This window comes from Boleophthalmus pectinirostris, unplaced genomic scaffold (genome assembly GCF_026225935.1).
Source record: "Boleophthalmus pectinirostris isolate CB_2022bp ecotype Guang Dong unplaced genomic scaffold, ASM2622593v1 HiC_scaffold_6, whole genome shotgun sequence".
Taxonomy (NCBI): domain Eukaryota; kingdom Metazoa; phylum Chordata; class Actinopteri; order Gobiiformes; family Gobiidae; genus Boleophthalmus; species Boleophthalmus pectinirostris.
In genome coordinates this window covers 22210180-22228649 of record NW_026571447.1, presented here as the reverse complement: position 1 = coordinate 22228649, position 18470 = coordinate 22210180, and the positions used below count along the sequence as shown (strand labels likewise).

The following is an 18470-nucleotide window of genomic DNA, read 5'->3' as shown; positions in this document are numbered from 1 at the left end:
ACAGCCTGTAACCAGACATCAGTCATTACTAGAGTAGAGCAGATATCTATTTTTTTTATATTAAACAAAATTGTATGATATGTTACTGTTATTACTGTTATTACTATTCCTGCTACTAATTGCTCAGTCAAGAATGAGATACTCACTGCAATATCATCAAAAGCAATAAAAAGAATTTGACTTAAACTTACTAATACTTGGCTAAAAACTTTCATTTAATGTAGACATAAAATATGCGTGAGAAACATTATCCTGTGGCTTCAGTTCTGCCATTACGCCTATGGACCATAAATTATTTCCCTCGTAGACACCTCATTAAAACGTGAGGATAAGAAGAACTTTAAACTGCCTATAAGACACCAACTTCAACAACCGTCTATTATACTGTCAGAGCATTTCAGAGACCTTGAAATTAGCATTTTGAAAGATCTGCATTTTGTCCCCATACGGGCGCCAAGTGACAAGTGTGTAAACAGATTTAGATCCATATGACTTAATAAATATATATAAGAAGTGGCACAGTTGGATAGAGATTTCAAAATATTCTACAGTGGAAAGTGAGGAAAGACTGCCAGGCATAACTAGAGACCCTATCTTGCAAATATAAATAAATTATGAATTAGTATTTATGAAGCCAATTTCTCACGTTTACAGAAACATTAAAAACATTACAGGACAGGCTAAAGAAAGGGTCCCCAATAAGACCCCCAAAACTAGACCACAGGTCTAGTTTGGTACCAGGTCCCAGATGAAAATACTATCTGTGTTTTAACTGTAATTTTAAAATATAATGTAAACCTACAAAACAGAAAACATGAGAATTAAGACCATAGGCTGGGAGTTCATACAAGTCCAGGTCCTTGAAAGAAACCCTATGTTTAGTACTGATCCAAGAAAAAAGGTTGGGGAGTGCAGATCTAAAGCTTATCTCAGTAATGGTAATCATATAACAACAAGTCTAGTCAAATAATTCTGGCTATGACATCACAAAAGTACAACTACCAACAAAAATACATCATTTATCAGAAACACCATATTTAGCCATTTCTTATGTGAGGTCGATGTAAGATCCTCTCTATTTAAGTTATCTCTCAGCACATTGCATGTATTTTAGAGAGTGGATATACTACAGATAACCATTATTTGCCTATTTAAATAACTGATTAGTTGTAATTATGAAAAAAAAATTGGAAGACTACTAGAAAGTTTTATCTGTAACTCGCTGTGCCTAGAATTAATATATCACAATGGTATAGAAACATTGGAAAAATAATGAGTGTGGAGTGTTGGCTCCAAGTTGGTAGATCCATATAACTTAACAAATCGAAGACATCTCACACACAGAGCCAGACTCACGCTTATCTAAGGCTGGGCAGTGGAGCGGGGCTGGCACACTCAAATGGACAGCTTGTGGTGGTGCTTTGGAGGGAGGCGCGAGTGTGTCTGATTCCTCCACTACTCCCTTCTGTCTGGGCTCGTCAGTCTCCGCGCGGTTCCTCTGGACTTCTTGACTCTCGATGACTGTGGGAGAATCCAGATTGTGTGTCTGGAAGTGAGGCGCGCTGTGTTTAAGCAGCTCCATCTGTAACAACGTCTGGTCCGGCTACCGATTATCTGATAATATGAAGTGGAGAAATGGGAGTTTTGATTGAGTGAATTAGCTAAGGCCAGTGGCTGTTTTAATAATTAAAAATGAAACTATAGCATATATAGTAATTTAAATTGTAAGCCTCCACTTCAGTAGTAACTGTCTGAATATGCCATTTGATTTAAACTTCAAAGTATAAAACAGGAGGGACAATTATTGGCAAAGTTGCAATAGAAAATATATCATATCCAAGTCTCAAACTGGCAAGTTCGAGTTTGAGCTTCAATTCTTTATCTATTGAGGCACAGAAACAAAGACAAAATGCAATTACTGCCACTGCATATTACTGACAAAAAGTCTAGCTATTACCAACAATCAGGTTCAAAGAAACAAAAAGAAGTGTAACTTAAAATGTCAAAGTAAAAAAGGTATTTCCAATTCCCCAGGTGCTAGAATGATCCAAAGCACAGAATCAATGGTGTTCAGAAAGGTATTGTCTTCCACATCACATTCAGCAACATCACTCAGATAAGGAGGCCATTCCTGGTGGTAGAACCTTTGATCCAAACAATTCAACTACAAAGCTACTTTACCCCCCCTTCTTTCTTCTCTTTGTCTTTGTCCAAGCTCATTGTGTATTCTCTTCAACTCCTCTTTTGCTAGCGATGTTCAAACATGACTGAAACTCTAGGCTCCTGGGATAGAGACCTTTCTCTAACATAATGTGCATCTTTAAGCTTAAATTACTATCTAATACTGTGGCTACATTTGTCATCTTTTTAACTGTTTGTCCTCTGACTGACTTTAATGGTGTTTTTTGCAATAGCACTTATGAAATACGAGAAGATCCCACCAAAAAAATAGCTGTGTTTGCCTAGAACTTGTTGTCCTTTGTCCTTTCTATGTCCTGTCAATGGAAATGAATGTACTGTATATTTATGGCCATGCCCTGAACACAGTAGCCCCTGCAGTAGAAGATATCTATTACAAAATACATTGAGTTTTTAGGAAAATAATCCCTTGGATCAACTTACCACGGCGCAATAAGAAGATTGGACGTGTTTCACCTCTGTCTCCCTGCTATTTAATCTAATATAGAGCTAGCGAGGTAATGCAAAACAGAGGCATAAAATTCAGTCATCAGTGTGATCATTTTAGCATACAGCTCACAAAACTGTCTTCTCAGTGGAATAAATTATCCACGGTCATTGTGCGCGGCGTATGCAGGTGGGTCCCTCGCGCTGCACTCAATGAAAGTCCCTCCAGCCATTGATTTCTGGTGGTGAGAGATGGTGAGGACTGAGGCGGGCCGCTGCTGAGAGTATAATTCCAGGCTTGGTATTGGTGAGAGTGCTACAGACTGTTGACCCAGCTCCACCTGCTCTACTCCCCCTGTCCTCTGCATTTTAGCCACACCAGTTGACCCATGTTCAGTTTGTTGTCAGGGCGTAAAATCAAACATATCATATTCACAACTTTGCTTTTCCTTTTGGCTTCTCTCCTATAAAAGTAACTCTACCAAGCAGTGGTTTAAGACTACTCTACTAACACTAGTCTATTACATCGACATCTTGTACTTCACGACATCGTGTACTGTTAACTACAACTGTAATAACCTCAACACTCCCACACCAACCTCTATGCACACTTCTACTACAGTTTCTTATGCCCTGTCTATAACTACTACATTAGAGTTTTATACTGCAACCAGCCCTGCTACAACTACAACAACTACCACAACTACTCTGAGTCACTCTAGGCCCATATTTCTACTATGAGAACTACCATTTCACTACTGGCAAACAGGACTTCCTCTTGTTCCCTGTATAATTTTAGTCTCCATTCAACTTTTCTCTCCTGGGCTTGTTGTCTGCATCATTGTAACTTAGTGGTGGGCAATAAAAATAATATTCACATATTTTTTGGCAGGATTATCACACATTATATTTTAGTAATCCGTCCAAAATATTCTTACCATAAATCTAAATGTCTTCTCTCTCAAACAGTGAACAGACTAAAATTAATCACAAAAATATGCAGAAATTGTTCTGCATTTTTCAGTATTTTTACTGCTTTTTAATATAGACAATATACAAAAATTTTTAATTCATCAACAGATTATTAGATTATATCTCCCACCTCTGTGACTCATATCAAGCAGTTACATGTTTATTTATTGCACAATTATGCTTTAGTTATGCTTGGGACTAGCACAAATATTCCTTGTGAATCTCCATAAGGTACTCTGTCGAGATTACTTGCTGTTTACCCTTTTATGAGTGGATGCACACGTTTAAATTTTGACATTCCAGCAGCTCCGTTGCTTAACACTGTGGTTACTGGTGCCAAAGGAACATCCGGAATAGCGACCTTTAGTGCATTCCTTGTATTCCTTTTTCCTGTCATCTGTCGACTTTGCCTTCAAAAATTAATGGAACATCTGGCTTGCTTCACGCACGAAGCGCTGCCGCAAAGGGAGTTAGAATCCAGAGCTGACAAAAGATCCAAAAGTGAAAATGTTCAATAAGAGAACTTTGTGAAATTCTTTGCAGCTTACCAGCAACAATAGCCCTGGAACAAGTCAGTAACACTAAAGTCAAGGGACGATCCAAAGACAATACAAATGAAACACCCTCGCAGCCAAAAATATGCACTGTCCAAGAACAATGTCAGGCTTTTCATAAAACTGCACTTTCACAATCTGCTCTAAGGGCATCTTAATATAGCAAGTACATTTTAATCAACGTCAAAATGGCCTCTGCAAATTCAAATACATGTCCACTCCTGTTAACTATTTTTGCAATTGCACATACTGTTATATATGCAGAAAGTGTGCTACTACAACAGAGCATCTGCATACAAAGGCTCAAACATATATGGCTCCCAGGGACTTAATTATTCATACAGGAAGTTAAATCAATGAAATATGCAGATTGCTGCTGTGCCACACACAGACAAATGTCTTTGCTGCTTCTGATGGTTCAGCACAAACGACAAGCAACTAGAAGCAAGCGAAAGAGTAATTATGAACTATTAATACAGCAATGGTTAACTGTTACTTTTATGTGGTACATCTAGTTAGGATGAATGAACAATGTAAAAACTGAAGATGTTTAATATTTAAGAGCAAGGGAGTGCATGGTGTTATACAAGCAGACTTACCATTTGCCATGCTGCTTCTCTTTCAGTTATAGAAAGCTTATGCTCATCAACTTTTAAAATCCTGTTTCATTGTTATTTTTACCACTGTCAGTCATACTTTTCAAGGGACACTAACACAGTAAAGCAGACATTTAGATACTGTAACTGGAGAAATGTTCAGTGTATAGCTGGACCTTTGATACAATGTGTATATTCAGACAAGACTGGATAGCAATAGCACAAATAAATATGTAAATATGAAACTTCAAATTCAAAGTATAAAAGTGATCTTTAGTCTTTAGAGGCAAGAAGAAACATAATCATATGCTAATTTTAACAATGAAATTAAACTTAAAATATAATTGTGTTAGACAGTCTCATATCACGTACTGTGGCAGTGTACATACACAGTGAGGACAAGGCTGTTTAGTGTCTTGTCCATGGACACAACAAAAGTATTCACCTGAAGAAGCTAGGGTCAAAATGCCAACTAGCTGCAGTGGATCTAGCTGCTACCAATGATGTTTGAGAGCCACATTCAAAACTGCCAACTCCCAGCTCAGAGGACAAACTCTCCCAACTGAGCTGCTGTCATTTCAATCACCCCAATAAAATGCAACATAACAATGTGATAACATGTGATTAGTATTCTCAGTACAGTCAGTAAAGCAGTTGTATTTTAACTGCACAGCTGCTCCAATAATATGAGCAGCAGACGTACTTGTACATCCAACATTTCCTCACACAAACTCCTCACCATTGTCGCGAGCACAAGAGAAGTGCTGAGAGGCCACACGGTACAGCACGCCTCGGTACTGTCTGCTATGCTTTTATCCCACTTCCACTTAAATCAACACTCCACTACAAAGCTGGCTGTACCCTTGACATACGAAGACATGCACATGCTCACACGCCCGCTTACTCCTTCTAAAGCGTGTTTATCTCTCACTTTAGCACTGGAAGCGTCCTCTCTTTGTGTCTCCGCCAGCACAAGCCCAAAACTCACACGCACCTCCAGTTATGTGCCAGAACTTGTAGGGAACACGACTTTGAGAAAGGATAGAAGTCTCTGAGGGAGCCAGTGGTGTGAATGAAGAGAGGCTTAACAATGTGTGCCTCGTCGCTTTGGACACTGCCCAGACTGCAAGATGCTATCCCAAAAAAAATAATTATTCACACAGATGTAAAGCAGAATCATACATCAATCTAAGCAATGTACAGGAATGCATGTGTAATAACAGTGGGCCTGTTCCAGTAACAAAATCTGAAGTGCAATATTTTGTACATACAGACGTGCATATTGTACATATAGATGATGAACAATAATACTGAAACCAAACCAGAATTATCCCCAAAATGTATTCTAAATATACAATATTGTTAAAAATACATGAGCTGCAGAATGCAACACTTAGGTAGTTAGTTTGTATCTATAATGAGTCATAGAAGTTCATAATTCCACACTTTATCGCTCAAATCTCATCGCAGTACAGAACAATAACCAACATTTTCCCACTTGTATGAAGTTTATATTTAAACTATTGTTCCATCTGTCATGTACTGAACGATAAGTGAAAGATAAGCAACTACACTTGTCCTATCCCTGTCTGTTGAATTGGACAAGTCAAGAGTTACAAAGTATTTTGTGCTTTTCACTTCACCTGTCTGTGGGTATAATGTATAATCGTATAAAACATTGCCTTGCAGGATCTCTTCAAACTTGCGGTATGAAATTTTAACTACAACTGTAGAAGAGCCGAGTGTCAAGGGAAGACAAAGTTTGGATTCGATAAATGCTCTGAAGCTGTGGAAGTCAGCTCTGCAAGCAACAAGATGTCAATATCCTTTAGCAGCGGTGATGGATGGGAGATATACTCAGCAAATACGCAGAAAGTATAAAATTAAAAGGTCAGAAAAGCCCGGTCGGCACTGGTGAGTTAGTCCATTAGCAAGTCAAAGGTTTCCTTGATTTAAACACTGTTACATTGGGCCAGAGATGTGCAGTATCCACTTTTAACAGCTAACCACATAATGGTTCCAGATTTTTTTTCTTGAGATTCCATATCATTGCAAATGCATTAGCCACAAGATCATGTTAAAGGTTCTATATTACACAAAACTAACTCTTATGAGCTTTAAGCCATGTTACAATGTGACTTCATGCAACACTACCCACGCCAGTTTTCAAATTAACAGCTACCTTTTACCTTTAGTTCAGTGTAGATGGGCAATTCCAGGGCTAAAATCATCTGATTGATTCTAGTGAAGGTGTATAGAGAAACACAGTTGAGCACTTCCTGTATTATCACATGAAATCACAAGGTTTTCTAGCTGAGATAAGAGCCTGAATATGCAGGATTTGTGGGTTAAACATGAATGAAACAAAACATAACTCCATGTATGTTTGTGACGAGGGCATTATAACATAGATCATAAAAGAGCGTAATATGGCCCTTTTAACAAATAAATCATTAGTATGTATTTGAGATTTTGGGATGAATGCTTAATACAGTGAGCAGCCCACCTTGCTGTTGGTGAAGGCTGGTACTATTCCTGGATAACCGGTATAAAAATAATGAGAAAAACACTTTAAAATATTACATTAGAGAACATTTGTTTTGGCAGTAACAGTTTATTTCTCATTCAGACGCCTCTTTTTGCTACCTCATGTTCTGACACTTAATTGGCTTAATTTTTGCACTGAATTACTCAGCCACTTGACCTTCACTGCGAGAGGTGTTGCTCTTGTCAAAATCTGAAGCAGGTCCTCTGAACGCCTGAACCAGTGACCCTTTATTAATGCAGTAATACAGAGCTTTCATAACGTTTGGACTGCGGAGCAAAGTGCAACCACACAAGTGCAACTAAACTATGTTGATGTTTGTAAGTGCCTGTGCCCTTAATCACAAATGTCAAGCTGAAACGCCACAAACACCACAGCGTCCTGCCAACACACTACTTTGAATGAGTGTGGAACTATCTTTAGCGATTCACTGGCATGGGTAAGTAGACACACTCACCAACAGGGAAAATGCACACAGCTTATTTTCAAGTGTTTTCAGTGACCATTCACATTGGATGGACTCCCTGTAATCACAACAGCCTATATTTGAACTGAGCTGACACGCGCGCCCGCACACAAACATTAGATAACTCTGATATAAAAAATAAACGCTCGCTCCGAAAAGTAATTTGACTGGGACCCAACAAAAGGAGTGTGTTCACTGGATAATCCTCCCGCGGGATGGCAGAGGTTGTATGTGGGTGTGAGTGTGTGAGAGTGTGAGTATGTGTGAGTGTGTGGGTTGGGGGGGTGTCAGTCTATGCAGGGATTTCATTAGCAGGAATGGGAGATGTTTGGCCTAGGCACGCACCTCTGGCTTGGAGACAAGAGTTTGTGTGGATCTCGACTAAAGTGTCTGAGCAAGCAAACAGTGTGCAGGCTTTACAGACTTTAACACTGTTTTCTTATGTACTTTGTGGAAACAGGGAGAGAAGAAGGGACTATTCACCTCTGTTACAGTTTTGTACAGAGGATAAAAAGGGCATTGCAAATGACTGAAGTTTATCTTACAGTTTATGTTTATGTTACACTTGATCCTTGTGGTACTGCAGTTCTAAATTTGCTTTTGAGAAGTCTGAAATGAACACATACACATATCTATTTAACATTTGCTAAATAATTTACTCTGCCTCTTGGTAGTTACATAATAGCTATTGTTGATGCTGGAAATAGTTTGCCTGAGCAGTATTTTGAAAAATATGAAATAAAATGCATTATTGTACATCATCTACAAAAACACATTTTTTGCCTTTTTTGCCTAAAATATACTATTACTAGATTCTGCAGTTTCTAGATATGTACTTTAAAGGTGCACTATGTAACTCTTATAGCAAAATAAACATCTCCATGGAGACAAGCAGGTGGGGTAAAATTCACATAGTGCAACTGTGATCAGGGCAGTACAATTGGCTAAACAGAGTTTTTCCATTGGAGAAAGCATGTGGATCAATAGGCAGAGCCTTTACCCCTGAACAAGAAACTCTTCTTGATAATAAATAAAAGGCTGGAATTGATGGTTGATTCTTACTGAGAGTCAAGTGTTCATTAAGCCCTGATAAAGCCCAATAATGTTCCCAGCATGCACCATTATGTCTGATGAAGAGGTGAATTATCTCAGTGAAAGGCGAGTCTCACCATCTACTCTAACCTCCAGTAAAGAAAGAAGGCAGGTCCAGCTCTATTGACAACATTAAGTGGAAATATAAAGAAAGAAATATAACGACTTTTGTGAAGGGCACGAGTTACTAACTGACTAGTCGGCTGCATACTCTGATTTAAGACCTGAGAGTGCGAAAATAAAAAGGATTGGAGATTGAATGGAGGAAGTCTGAGCTAAGTCGCACAAGGAACAACATTGTGGGGCAAATCCCTCTAGGCGATTCTTTCAATTATCTGCCTGGTCCCTGGTGTAAGGATCACTCGCCCACCAACGCAGAACTGCCACAGAACCACGGGGGAGCTCACACAATGAATGAGAAACGATAATAAGAAATGCATTCGCCAAATCCCCACATCACTGACATCATGGATTAACAATGGAGGACAATGGAAAATAATAGAGTTTGGTTTATTCATAGATTATACCTGAAAAAATACTATATTTCAGCATCGCTATTCCATGCAAATACTTAATAGACTGAGTATTACACATTCTAATTAATTATGATTATGGTGCTATACAGATTAATTTGAATCCTGAATATGGGTTGTTGTACCAAGAAGCAAGAAAAGTCACTCTAGAGACAGAAAGGCCAAATGGTAAGAATAAAAAACATTTTAAAATTTCATATTTTTGACAAAAACAAAAGTTTAAAAATGGCAGAAACCCACTGCCAAATCAATATTGTAAATGGTACAGTAAGTAAATGCAGAACAATGCAATACATGTTTTCCAAGTAAGGTTCATAATCATCCATTTGATTAAATATTTACAACATCTTGCCATTCTCCTCCAGTTCAAAAAATTAATCAGTGAATGTTCATAAGCGATGACGGCCTAATTAAATGCTGAATTCATTACAGATCATTAAATTGCAGAAAGAGAGAGATGTGTGCTATAATAAAGCAAGCAAGCTCTGGTGGACAAAAAATCATTTACTAAGAAACAAAATCAGCCTCCTCATTATACTAGGTTAAATTGTGTATAATAGAGAGGCATGTGTTATAATTCAGAGAAGCACCCACTTTTAGAATACTTATTGAGCACGACTGCCTCGAAGACAAAGCAAAAGATAGTGTGCTTAAATGTGGTGGTAATTGCGGTTTCTTACAGTAAAAGCCTAAACTAAGCCAATTACCTTAACAATGGATAAAATGGCCATCAATCACTATGTCACCAATATAAATATTTAATCAGTCAAAGAAGAGAAAAGATATGGACCTCATTACTAGATTTACCTAAAATGGATTGTGACCACAAATTCGAGATTTTTTTGTTCCCATCTTGGATTGTTTGATTTCACCTGTTTATCTCCATGCAAATGTGATTCCTTTACCCAGATTGTTCAGCAGTACGCCATAAAACATACATAAATCTATGGAGACAAGTAAGTGACTCCACCAGCCTAAGTTACAAGTTGGATCTGTAAAAAGGCAAGTGCACTCACAGAAATAATGCATGTTTTTAAAAGTATTTTAGCACACAAAAAAATCAATTCAATTACAACTTCAGTCACCTGTAATTATTCAGTTACTTGAATGGTTTATAAAGTAATGTCATACAGTGAAAACATTACAGGCAATGCAATGCCATGGAGAAAAACTGGTAGCAGCAGACAATTCACAAGAAATGTTCCTTGAGAATAAAAATGTAACGTAATAAATAAGTAATTCCTACCACACACTAGGATGAGAAACAATATAAACAATTCCTCAAAAAATTTATTCTGACTCACTTCTAACCTTTGAAACATTCAGACAAACCCACAGTTTCCAAACTAGTCCATTTTCTTCTACTGATTCGTGTTGCTTTAAAGGTTGAAATCAATATGATCTCTCCCTATCTCCAAACACTAACTAGGCTTCTTTTTCCTGGCTGCACTAAATTACTCGGAGAAAGCCTTAAAATAGCCAACGGCTAAAGGTTGTGCTCTTTGCCAGTTACTTTTATCCCACAATAAAAGTCTTTGTCAGGCACTTAGTGTGTTGTTCTAGAGGCTAGCTCACTAATACAGGGATGTGTAATTCTTAAGCAGTCGTGACATGGACATTTTTAAGCCTCTGGTGTTTTATATTTGTTGCTGAAAAATTCTATTTAGCTCCAAGGTGAATTCGCCAAAACATCTGCGTTACAAACAGGAATTATGTTCACTGCCAGACATTATTAGTTCACTGGATGCTGTACTGGGAAGAGTTGGAGGCTAGCTAAGATCTCAGTATTTTTTACAGTGTACTGGAGGAGGTAGAGGGCTCTGACAGGAGCTTTTAAGAGGCTGGGAATCCATTAGACAAGGGTCGCTCCAAAGTGGCCAACTATTAAAAATGCAGCAGCACCATTACTCCGTGACCCCACCTCCAACTCACTCTGCTTCAAGTGTCGCTCTGTGTTTGATCTCTTTTTGTGCTGAGCTATTTCTCACTGGACAACCATATGTTCTTTTCTTTTTTCAGTCTCTGCTGTGAGTTCTATAACAAATCAGCTTTCACCTTTTGGATTTTTTAATATTAGGCATGGGGCTCTTTATGGACAATGGACTGGCAATACAGCTCCTATGAATAATGAGTCTCAAAGCCAATTCAAAATCATACATTGATATAACATTGCTATCATAATGTAAATATTAAATTGTAAACAAAATGAGATGAGCAACAATACTGGTTTATAATATTATTGCCTGACAAAATATTACATATAGTTGAACCAATATTTTTCTATGCCTCTAATGTTTAAATTAGGACTGCTTTTGTTTTTTCATTGTTTCCTTCCTGGGCCTTTAATGTATATCAAATGCTCAGCGTGTGCAGTGATATTGATTTGGTTTAGGTTTTAGCTCACATGCCTTTCCCGGCACAACCTTCTATCTACTATTCTATATTTGGACAACTCTTCTTTTCATTGTTTTAAAATTTTCAAAGCTTCACAGGTTTAAAATTATCTCATGCACTACAATGTCTATTAATAACCTTGTTCTTATTGCACAGCTTTGGTCAGTATCCTACTACTGCTGTATGAGGACAAGAATAGCACAGCCCACAGAGAATAATAAATGAACATATATGGGTGGTTGGGAGAGTCCCTTTTAGGCTGTAAAACTACCCAGGCCCGGCATTGTGAACAGATGGCAGAAGACAGGCCGAGAGTCAGAGCCCAGAACACAGTGGGAATGAGGCAAGTGTATTTGGTCAGGCATTAGAAGAAAGAAGCATAAGGCCATTGTCGTATCTCCATTTTGGCATATGACGTTATCAAGCACACCGACAGAATAGCTGGGTTTAAAACAGCAACAACCAAGCCATAATAAGGGAGGCTGTAAAAACTAAGGGGCAGATGTGTGAGGAGAAACAGGGCATGAGCTGAATGCATGCTGGCATATAAAACCTTCAGACCATGTTGACTCTACACACAATAGCTTCAGTAACAAGTACATGATGAGTACCTTTGCTTTATTAAAAGGTGCACTGTGTAATATTTCTGGTGTAGGGTACGTCAAATGCTTTGGAGGTGTTATTGCTTTGTCTGAAATGTTTCACAGCATGGTACTGAACCTTTCTATCTTCACTGGGACCAAACCAGACCAAGTTACAGGTCAGATCTGTGGAGAGGCATCCTGTTTTTCTAGGTATTTTTGAGCTATAAAACCACCTATAATTGAATAAATGTAAAGTAGAGTTGTTTAATTTAAAATGTGGAACATTCCAGGCAGAGCAATGATCCGATGTTTCTATGATATCCATAAAAACAAGCAGGTGACAGACCCCCAACCAAAAAAATAATAATTACGTAGTACATTTTTTAAAGGTATTGTGAGTAAATTGATTAGATATGATATTAATGTTAACGGGCTATAATTTGTGTTTTATTTTATTTTATTTTTTATTGCTGAAACAAGATAGGTATTCAGTGCCCTTAAAATGTTTGCTCTTTTTGCATGTCCTTCCTTCAGTCAACCTTCCCTAGTGTTTACTCACTAGTGCTAAGCTGAGTGCTGACCGCATTTATCTAGTGCATAATAGAGAGTAATTGAATGTGAAAAGCTCATTTTTGAAGTGATTGAATATTCTATTTAGATGTCCAGGCGTGTCCGCATGTGTCATTACTTTGATATCAGCTGAATGCTGTTTCTCATTAGCCTAATTAAAACTCCTTGTGTGCCACTGAGCATATTAGCACACTGATCAGCAGCAAACTAATGATCGCTCCGTTGATAATGTGACTTTTTTTTCCTTAAGCTGCCTCTTATCATGCTCTTGGTAATTATCAAGAAACTTCCACATCCTTAGTCAGTCACCATCAGAGGCTTAAGGAAAACACTCAGCAAGCTCATCATCAAGGACAAAGTGGCATGGTTTTAAAATAGGCAACTACAAAAATAAATAAAAGAAAGTAAAAGGTGGAAAAGAACTTCAAACATCAAATCGATATAAAGCATGTGGCTTTTGTGCCAGTAATATCCTAGACCTAATGGATAGATAAGGGTCACTGCCCGTGGATTAGTCTATTATGATCTACTTAACAAACATGATCATTGCAACAGCAGTCACAGCCCACATTCATTTGTTGCATTTTTATTAGATCTAATTAGAGGTTTTAGTGGCCTTTGACGAGCAGAGCACCCCCAGTGGACAGCTACACCATGCAGATGGACAACACAGAAGCCAAATGACAACAGTTACAAAGTCTACTATTTGAATATTACGAATAGTGCGAGCATCACAGATTTGCCTCCTCAGGCCAAAGTCCCAACCAGTTGTAGCCTGTGGTTACATTTTAACAAACAGAAAACACAACTGTGCATCTGTGCCTGAACATTAACCCAAGCAGCGATCCCCTCAAACCCTCTTACAGCATGATTAAGAGCCACCAGGCTCACATAAGGGGCCCCAGCCCCTCCCCTCACATGGGCTAATGTACACTAACTGTACCTATAGCCTATTATGGAGGCAGAACCAAGGCAATTCTCTGTTTAATAGCCTCACATTCACACACACTTTGTCATGGATAAGTATTGTTGGTTTAAGCCGGTCATTTCATGGCTGGCTTTGTGCAAAAATGGGCTGTGTGGGCTTACATATTAAATCTAAGCGTGTTCATAGAACCGCTGTGTTTATATATATACTGCAAGATTCAAAGAAGAGCCAGGCCCTTAAAAGTAAATGATTAAAGCAATATGGCCATTAGGTCTAATTATTAGGATAATGACATTTGTTATTTGTCTAAATGTGTGTCAGTGTGTAAAGTGAGAGCTCATTTAAGGAATGCCCTAGGAAATGTATGCAGCAGCTACATACACACTTATGATTGATTTCAAAGAGGAGAGCCACCACTCTGGAACCACGATTAATCAAACTCCATCTCAATCTTCTATCACATCAGTGAACACACACAACACCTGTGAAGGCCACATAACACATGTACTGCTATTGTATGCTCCCACTGTGCAAAAGAACAGCCTGAAAAAGTCACCTGCTGCCAACAGCCTGCATTCATTAAAGAGGCTAGTTGCTTATCTATGCATTTTTATGTGTTTATGAACCAGTCTGTACTCTAAATTGTATTTAATATGTTAACATCTATAACACTTTAATACAATGTATACCAATATAGAGACAGTAGAAGAGATCTATACCACAAGCCCCATGTATCCAGTTGACAGTGACCTGCACTGAGAGAGGTCAAACCTGCAGCAACCAGCACACAGAGCAAGAGCAGTTATTGACAAAGTCTCGGATGCAGTCACAGGTTGGAGCAGACACACAAACACCTTTTATATATGGATATGCGCAGGACAAACAACCACATCACTGATGGGGGACACACATGGGGGAAGCCAGGATCCAATTTGATTTGACCTTGACAGAGCTGGAGGTTATGGGAAGGTGGGAGGGATGTAGCAATAGATGGCAAGGCAGAAATGAAGAGATGGTGTGGGCCGGTTGCCTGTTGCAGATACTTGAGAAATGACCTTGAACTGGCAGAGATAAATCATGGAGAAAGAGACAGCACAGTGACACGGTGACATCTGTCCACATAAAACGCTTTGACGCATGTGAATAAAACCAGGGAGTCAATCTAACATAGATGTGTGTGAGGCATGTCAGGAATTTCAAAATCTGTTTTCTGGTGGGGAAAACAACCGGTAAATCATAGCAAATAAAGTTGTATTTTCAAAAACACCACCATGAAGTCTCAATCAAACAGAATAAAAAATGGAAAAAAGATAGGAGCAATACTTTTTTTTGAATAATAATATATAGAGAGAGAATAATACATCTATGATTTTGACTTAACAAACTGTTCCACCAGCCTCCAGGAGTGGAACTGAATCACTGAACTGTGATCAAGCAAACAAGTGGGTACAATTTTAGTCTAAAAATAATTACACATTTTTGATGCCACTCTCAAATATATATAAATGTAATAAAAAGACAACATTACATACATGGTACAGTTTGTATTATGAAAGTTATCAAGAAGTGAAAAGGCTGTTATTTTATATGGAAAAATAACAACACTCTTTAATAATGACTGTAATTTGTGAGGTGACAGTCACAATGTTTTTTTTTCAATGTGACACCTTTTTCATTGGCATTGTTCCTGTCTGAACAATACACCACTTTATTATATTGTTTGTCAAAATAAATCCATTGAATGTTGGATGACCTGTAAAACTACATCTGTGGTAGCTCAGTCTCTGTAAAAAGTCTATATGTCCTCTCCTGTTCCACCCTCTAGACCTGTATGTGTGAGGTGAAAGAACAAATCACATGTAGTGGATTAATTTAAGACTGAAAGGTTATCCATCTATGCAACAAACTGACACTGTCAATGGTGTACTAAGTCTGCCTATGAGCCAAAATTACAGACTGCAATCACCTGTGACCCCTAGCATTAGCAGGAGATAAGGTGCACAGTGTAACTGTTCTGGTGGATGGTCCGTAACATGCTTGTCACAAAGAGATAATATTGTTTTGCCTGGAATGTTCCATAGAATTGCTTCTTATTTACCTCTATAGAAACAAGCAGATGACCCCACCAGGTCAAGTTACAGTCTAGATCTGTGAAGAGGTGAGCTCACAGTAAGAATGTATGTTTTTCAAGGTACTTTTGAGCAATGAAACTGAATAAACACATTATAAATAAGTTTAATGTCATACTATGGAAAACTGTAGGAAAAGCAAAATGATCTCCTCTGATAGAACAACCTACCAGAACAGTTACATGGTGTACCTTTAACTATAAGAGTGTAAAATATTCAATACATGTGATTAATTCAGTGTACTGGGTGAGAAGTTCAATTAGGATTACTGATTCCTAAAAAATTTACTTTTAGAATTTAGTTCCTGACATAAAATGACCACACACAGTATCTCATCTGCATCATGCAACAAAAAAACAGTTTCTGTCCTTTGAGCATTGATTGTCTTCTGAAATGCCACATACCACCTTCATACACTACTGCATGTATAAAAACTAATGAATCATGACAGACAACACAAATGGATGACCATACAATAAAAGCATGATCAATGCAACCTCAGCGATCCATTTCATGTTTCTTGGTGGTAAAAGGTTCAACTGTAAGAAACATCTGTGCGCACGTACATGTAAGCACTAAAATAACACATATTTCCTTTCAAGATCGCCTTTCCCAACTCTATGTGATTCATATCTGCAGCTATACATTACACTCAAGTTTCATCAATCATGTCTATAGCACGCCATCATCGCAAGGGGCTGTGGGAATATGGGGTGGGGATGGCCAGTGATGAGGGCTGTAGTGGTGGTTGCATGACAAAGAGGCTGAGGGACGCAGAATGAGAAGAGGAGGGGAGACCGGGCCCCATTGCCCTGAACTTGAACCTAAAGCTGGTGGGTCAGAGAGGGGACAGAGGGGTCAAGTGCTCTAAGCAGAAAATCACAGAGTAAAGCTACATGAATGACAGCAGACTAGGGTTTTAACCATGTTAAAAGGACAGGAACTGTGATGTTGTAAATAAATAGTATAAAAACTGCATTGTTTGTAGTGCATAGAGAGCAATGAAATAATTAAAACACTCCATCAGACTAATTGATTGTTTTAATAAAATGAAAAAGAAGGGAAAAACATATTATTCTGGGGTCATTTTAACACCACAAAAAATACAGTGATTTGCATATTGCTTCAATAGTTTTGGAAGCTCTCTCTGAATTGATTTTATAACCGCATGTGACACCTTGTGATTTTGATAAAAAAGACACACACATCTCATTTCTGGGGTTGCCACAGCAAATCTTCCACATCACAACTTAATGTTTTGCCAATTCATTTGTGAAAAAGCCTGCACAGCTCTGTTAAGTGTGTCAAAACGTCACATTTTGAGGGGTACACACAGTTTAATGACAAATCTTTTTAGTCCTGCAGTTGAGGCCTTGGGATGTGCGTATCTTCCTCTTAAACACAGTTCTTTGGTTGTCATGCCAATTGTCCCTACTTACACTGTTCCTGCATTTATCCAGGTTTGAACTGTCACAAAGAACTGACTGTTTGATAACCGTAGTAGCTCAATTTGCATACTGCCTTGTGCACAAAACATCCTTCCACCTCTCCACTTACCCAGGCTTAGGACCAGCACAATTGCTCCACTAGTTTGTTATCTGAGTATACAATAAATCATTTGGGATGAGCATGCCTACCTTGGTCTGGAGATAGTGGGGGTAGTAGTAGGTGTAGTGGGGGTACATTGGCTGCTGTTCCAAACGTTTTCCCATGTAGCTGGAATCCTCTTGAAGATCCTGGATGCTGGAGATTCGGAAGCTGGAGGACTGGCTGGCCTGGATCCTTCAAGAGCAGAGAGGATGCCGAACAAAAATCCTTCTTCTTCTTGCTGGTGTGAAAGAGTACTGTGACAAGAATGCACACAGTGATGGTTAGTATGGCAGGATTTGGGGGTACACTTTTAGCCAGTCTAGTCGTCTCGTACTTCTTTTAAACCATTCTTCACTTGAGTCCATCCACAAATACAAGGTGATCCAGAGAGGTAGGGAAAGGGCATAGGGAAGATACAGGAGAAACAATGGAGGTAATTGAAGAGAGAGGAGGAAAGCAAGGATAGAAGACAAGAAGGATGAAGGGAGGAGGAAAGGAACGATCCAGTTGCCGGTTCCTTGCGGACTAAAAAACAGACTTGTTGTTCTCCTCCGCTGCCCCGAGCATGTCCCTTGAAATGCTTCCAAGCGTGTTTATCTTCTTCCTCTCTTCAGTTCCTTTACCAGACAAGAAGGAGATCCCACCAAGAGCTGTATCCCAGCCTGTGATTTATCCTGCAAAGACAACTCAGGATATGAAGAAAAGGATCCGGAGCTATAACTACCACTGTCTTTTGTTAAGCTCCCGCGATGGATAGATAAATAGGTAGGTGTAGATAGCTGGTGTGAAGGATGAGCAGAGGAGAAAAAAGTCCAGATGCCACACGCAGCAAAAAGCCTACGGATCCAAAAGATGCCTGTTTTTCCCAAACTCTTTCACAATCCGTCCTGTT

General features: G+C 38.7%; 1 protein-coding gene across 2 annotated transcripts in view; it reads right to left on the bottom strand.

Moving 5' to 3' along the window:
* The window catches only part of LOC110171576 (RNA-binding motif, single-stranded-interacting protein 3), a 113659-nt gene extending 95409 nt beyond the window's left edge, over positions 1-18250 (bottom strand). Inside the window, exons 1-2 of one of the 2 annotated variants that reach the window (XM_055164153.1) lie at positions 17913-18250; positions 17626-17832 (exon numbers count right to left, since the gene is read on the bottom strand). In XM_055164153.1, the coding sequence (XP_055020128.1) occupies positions 17626-17700 (75 nt within the window). In that variant the 5' untranslated portion in view covers positions 17701-17832; positions 17913-18250. Of the gene's footprint in view, positions 1-17625 lie in introns of both variants that reach the window. The other variant, XM_055164154.1, reaches the window with a different exon arrangement.
* Between the last annotated feature and the right edge of the window lie 220 nt (positions 18251-18470).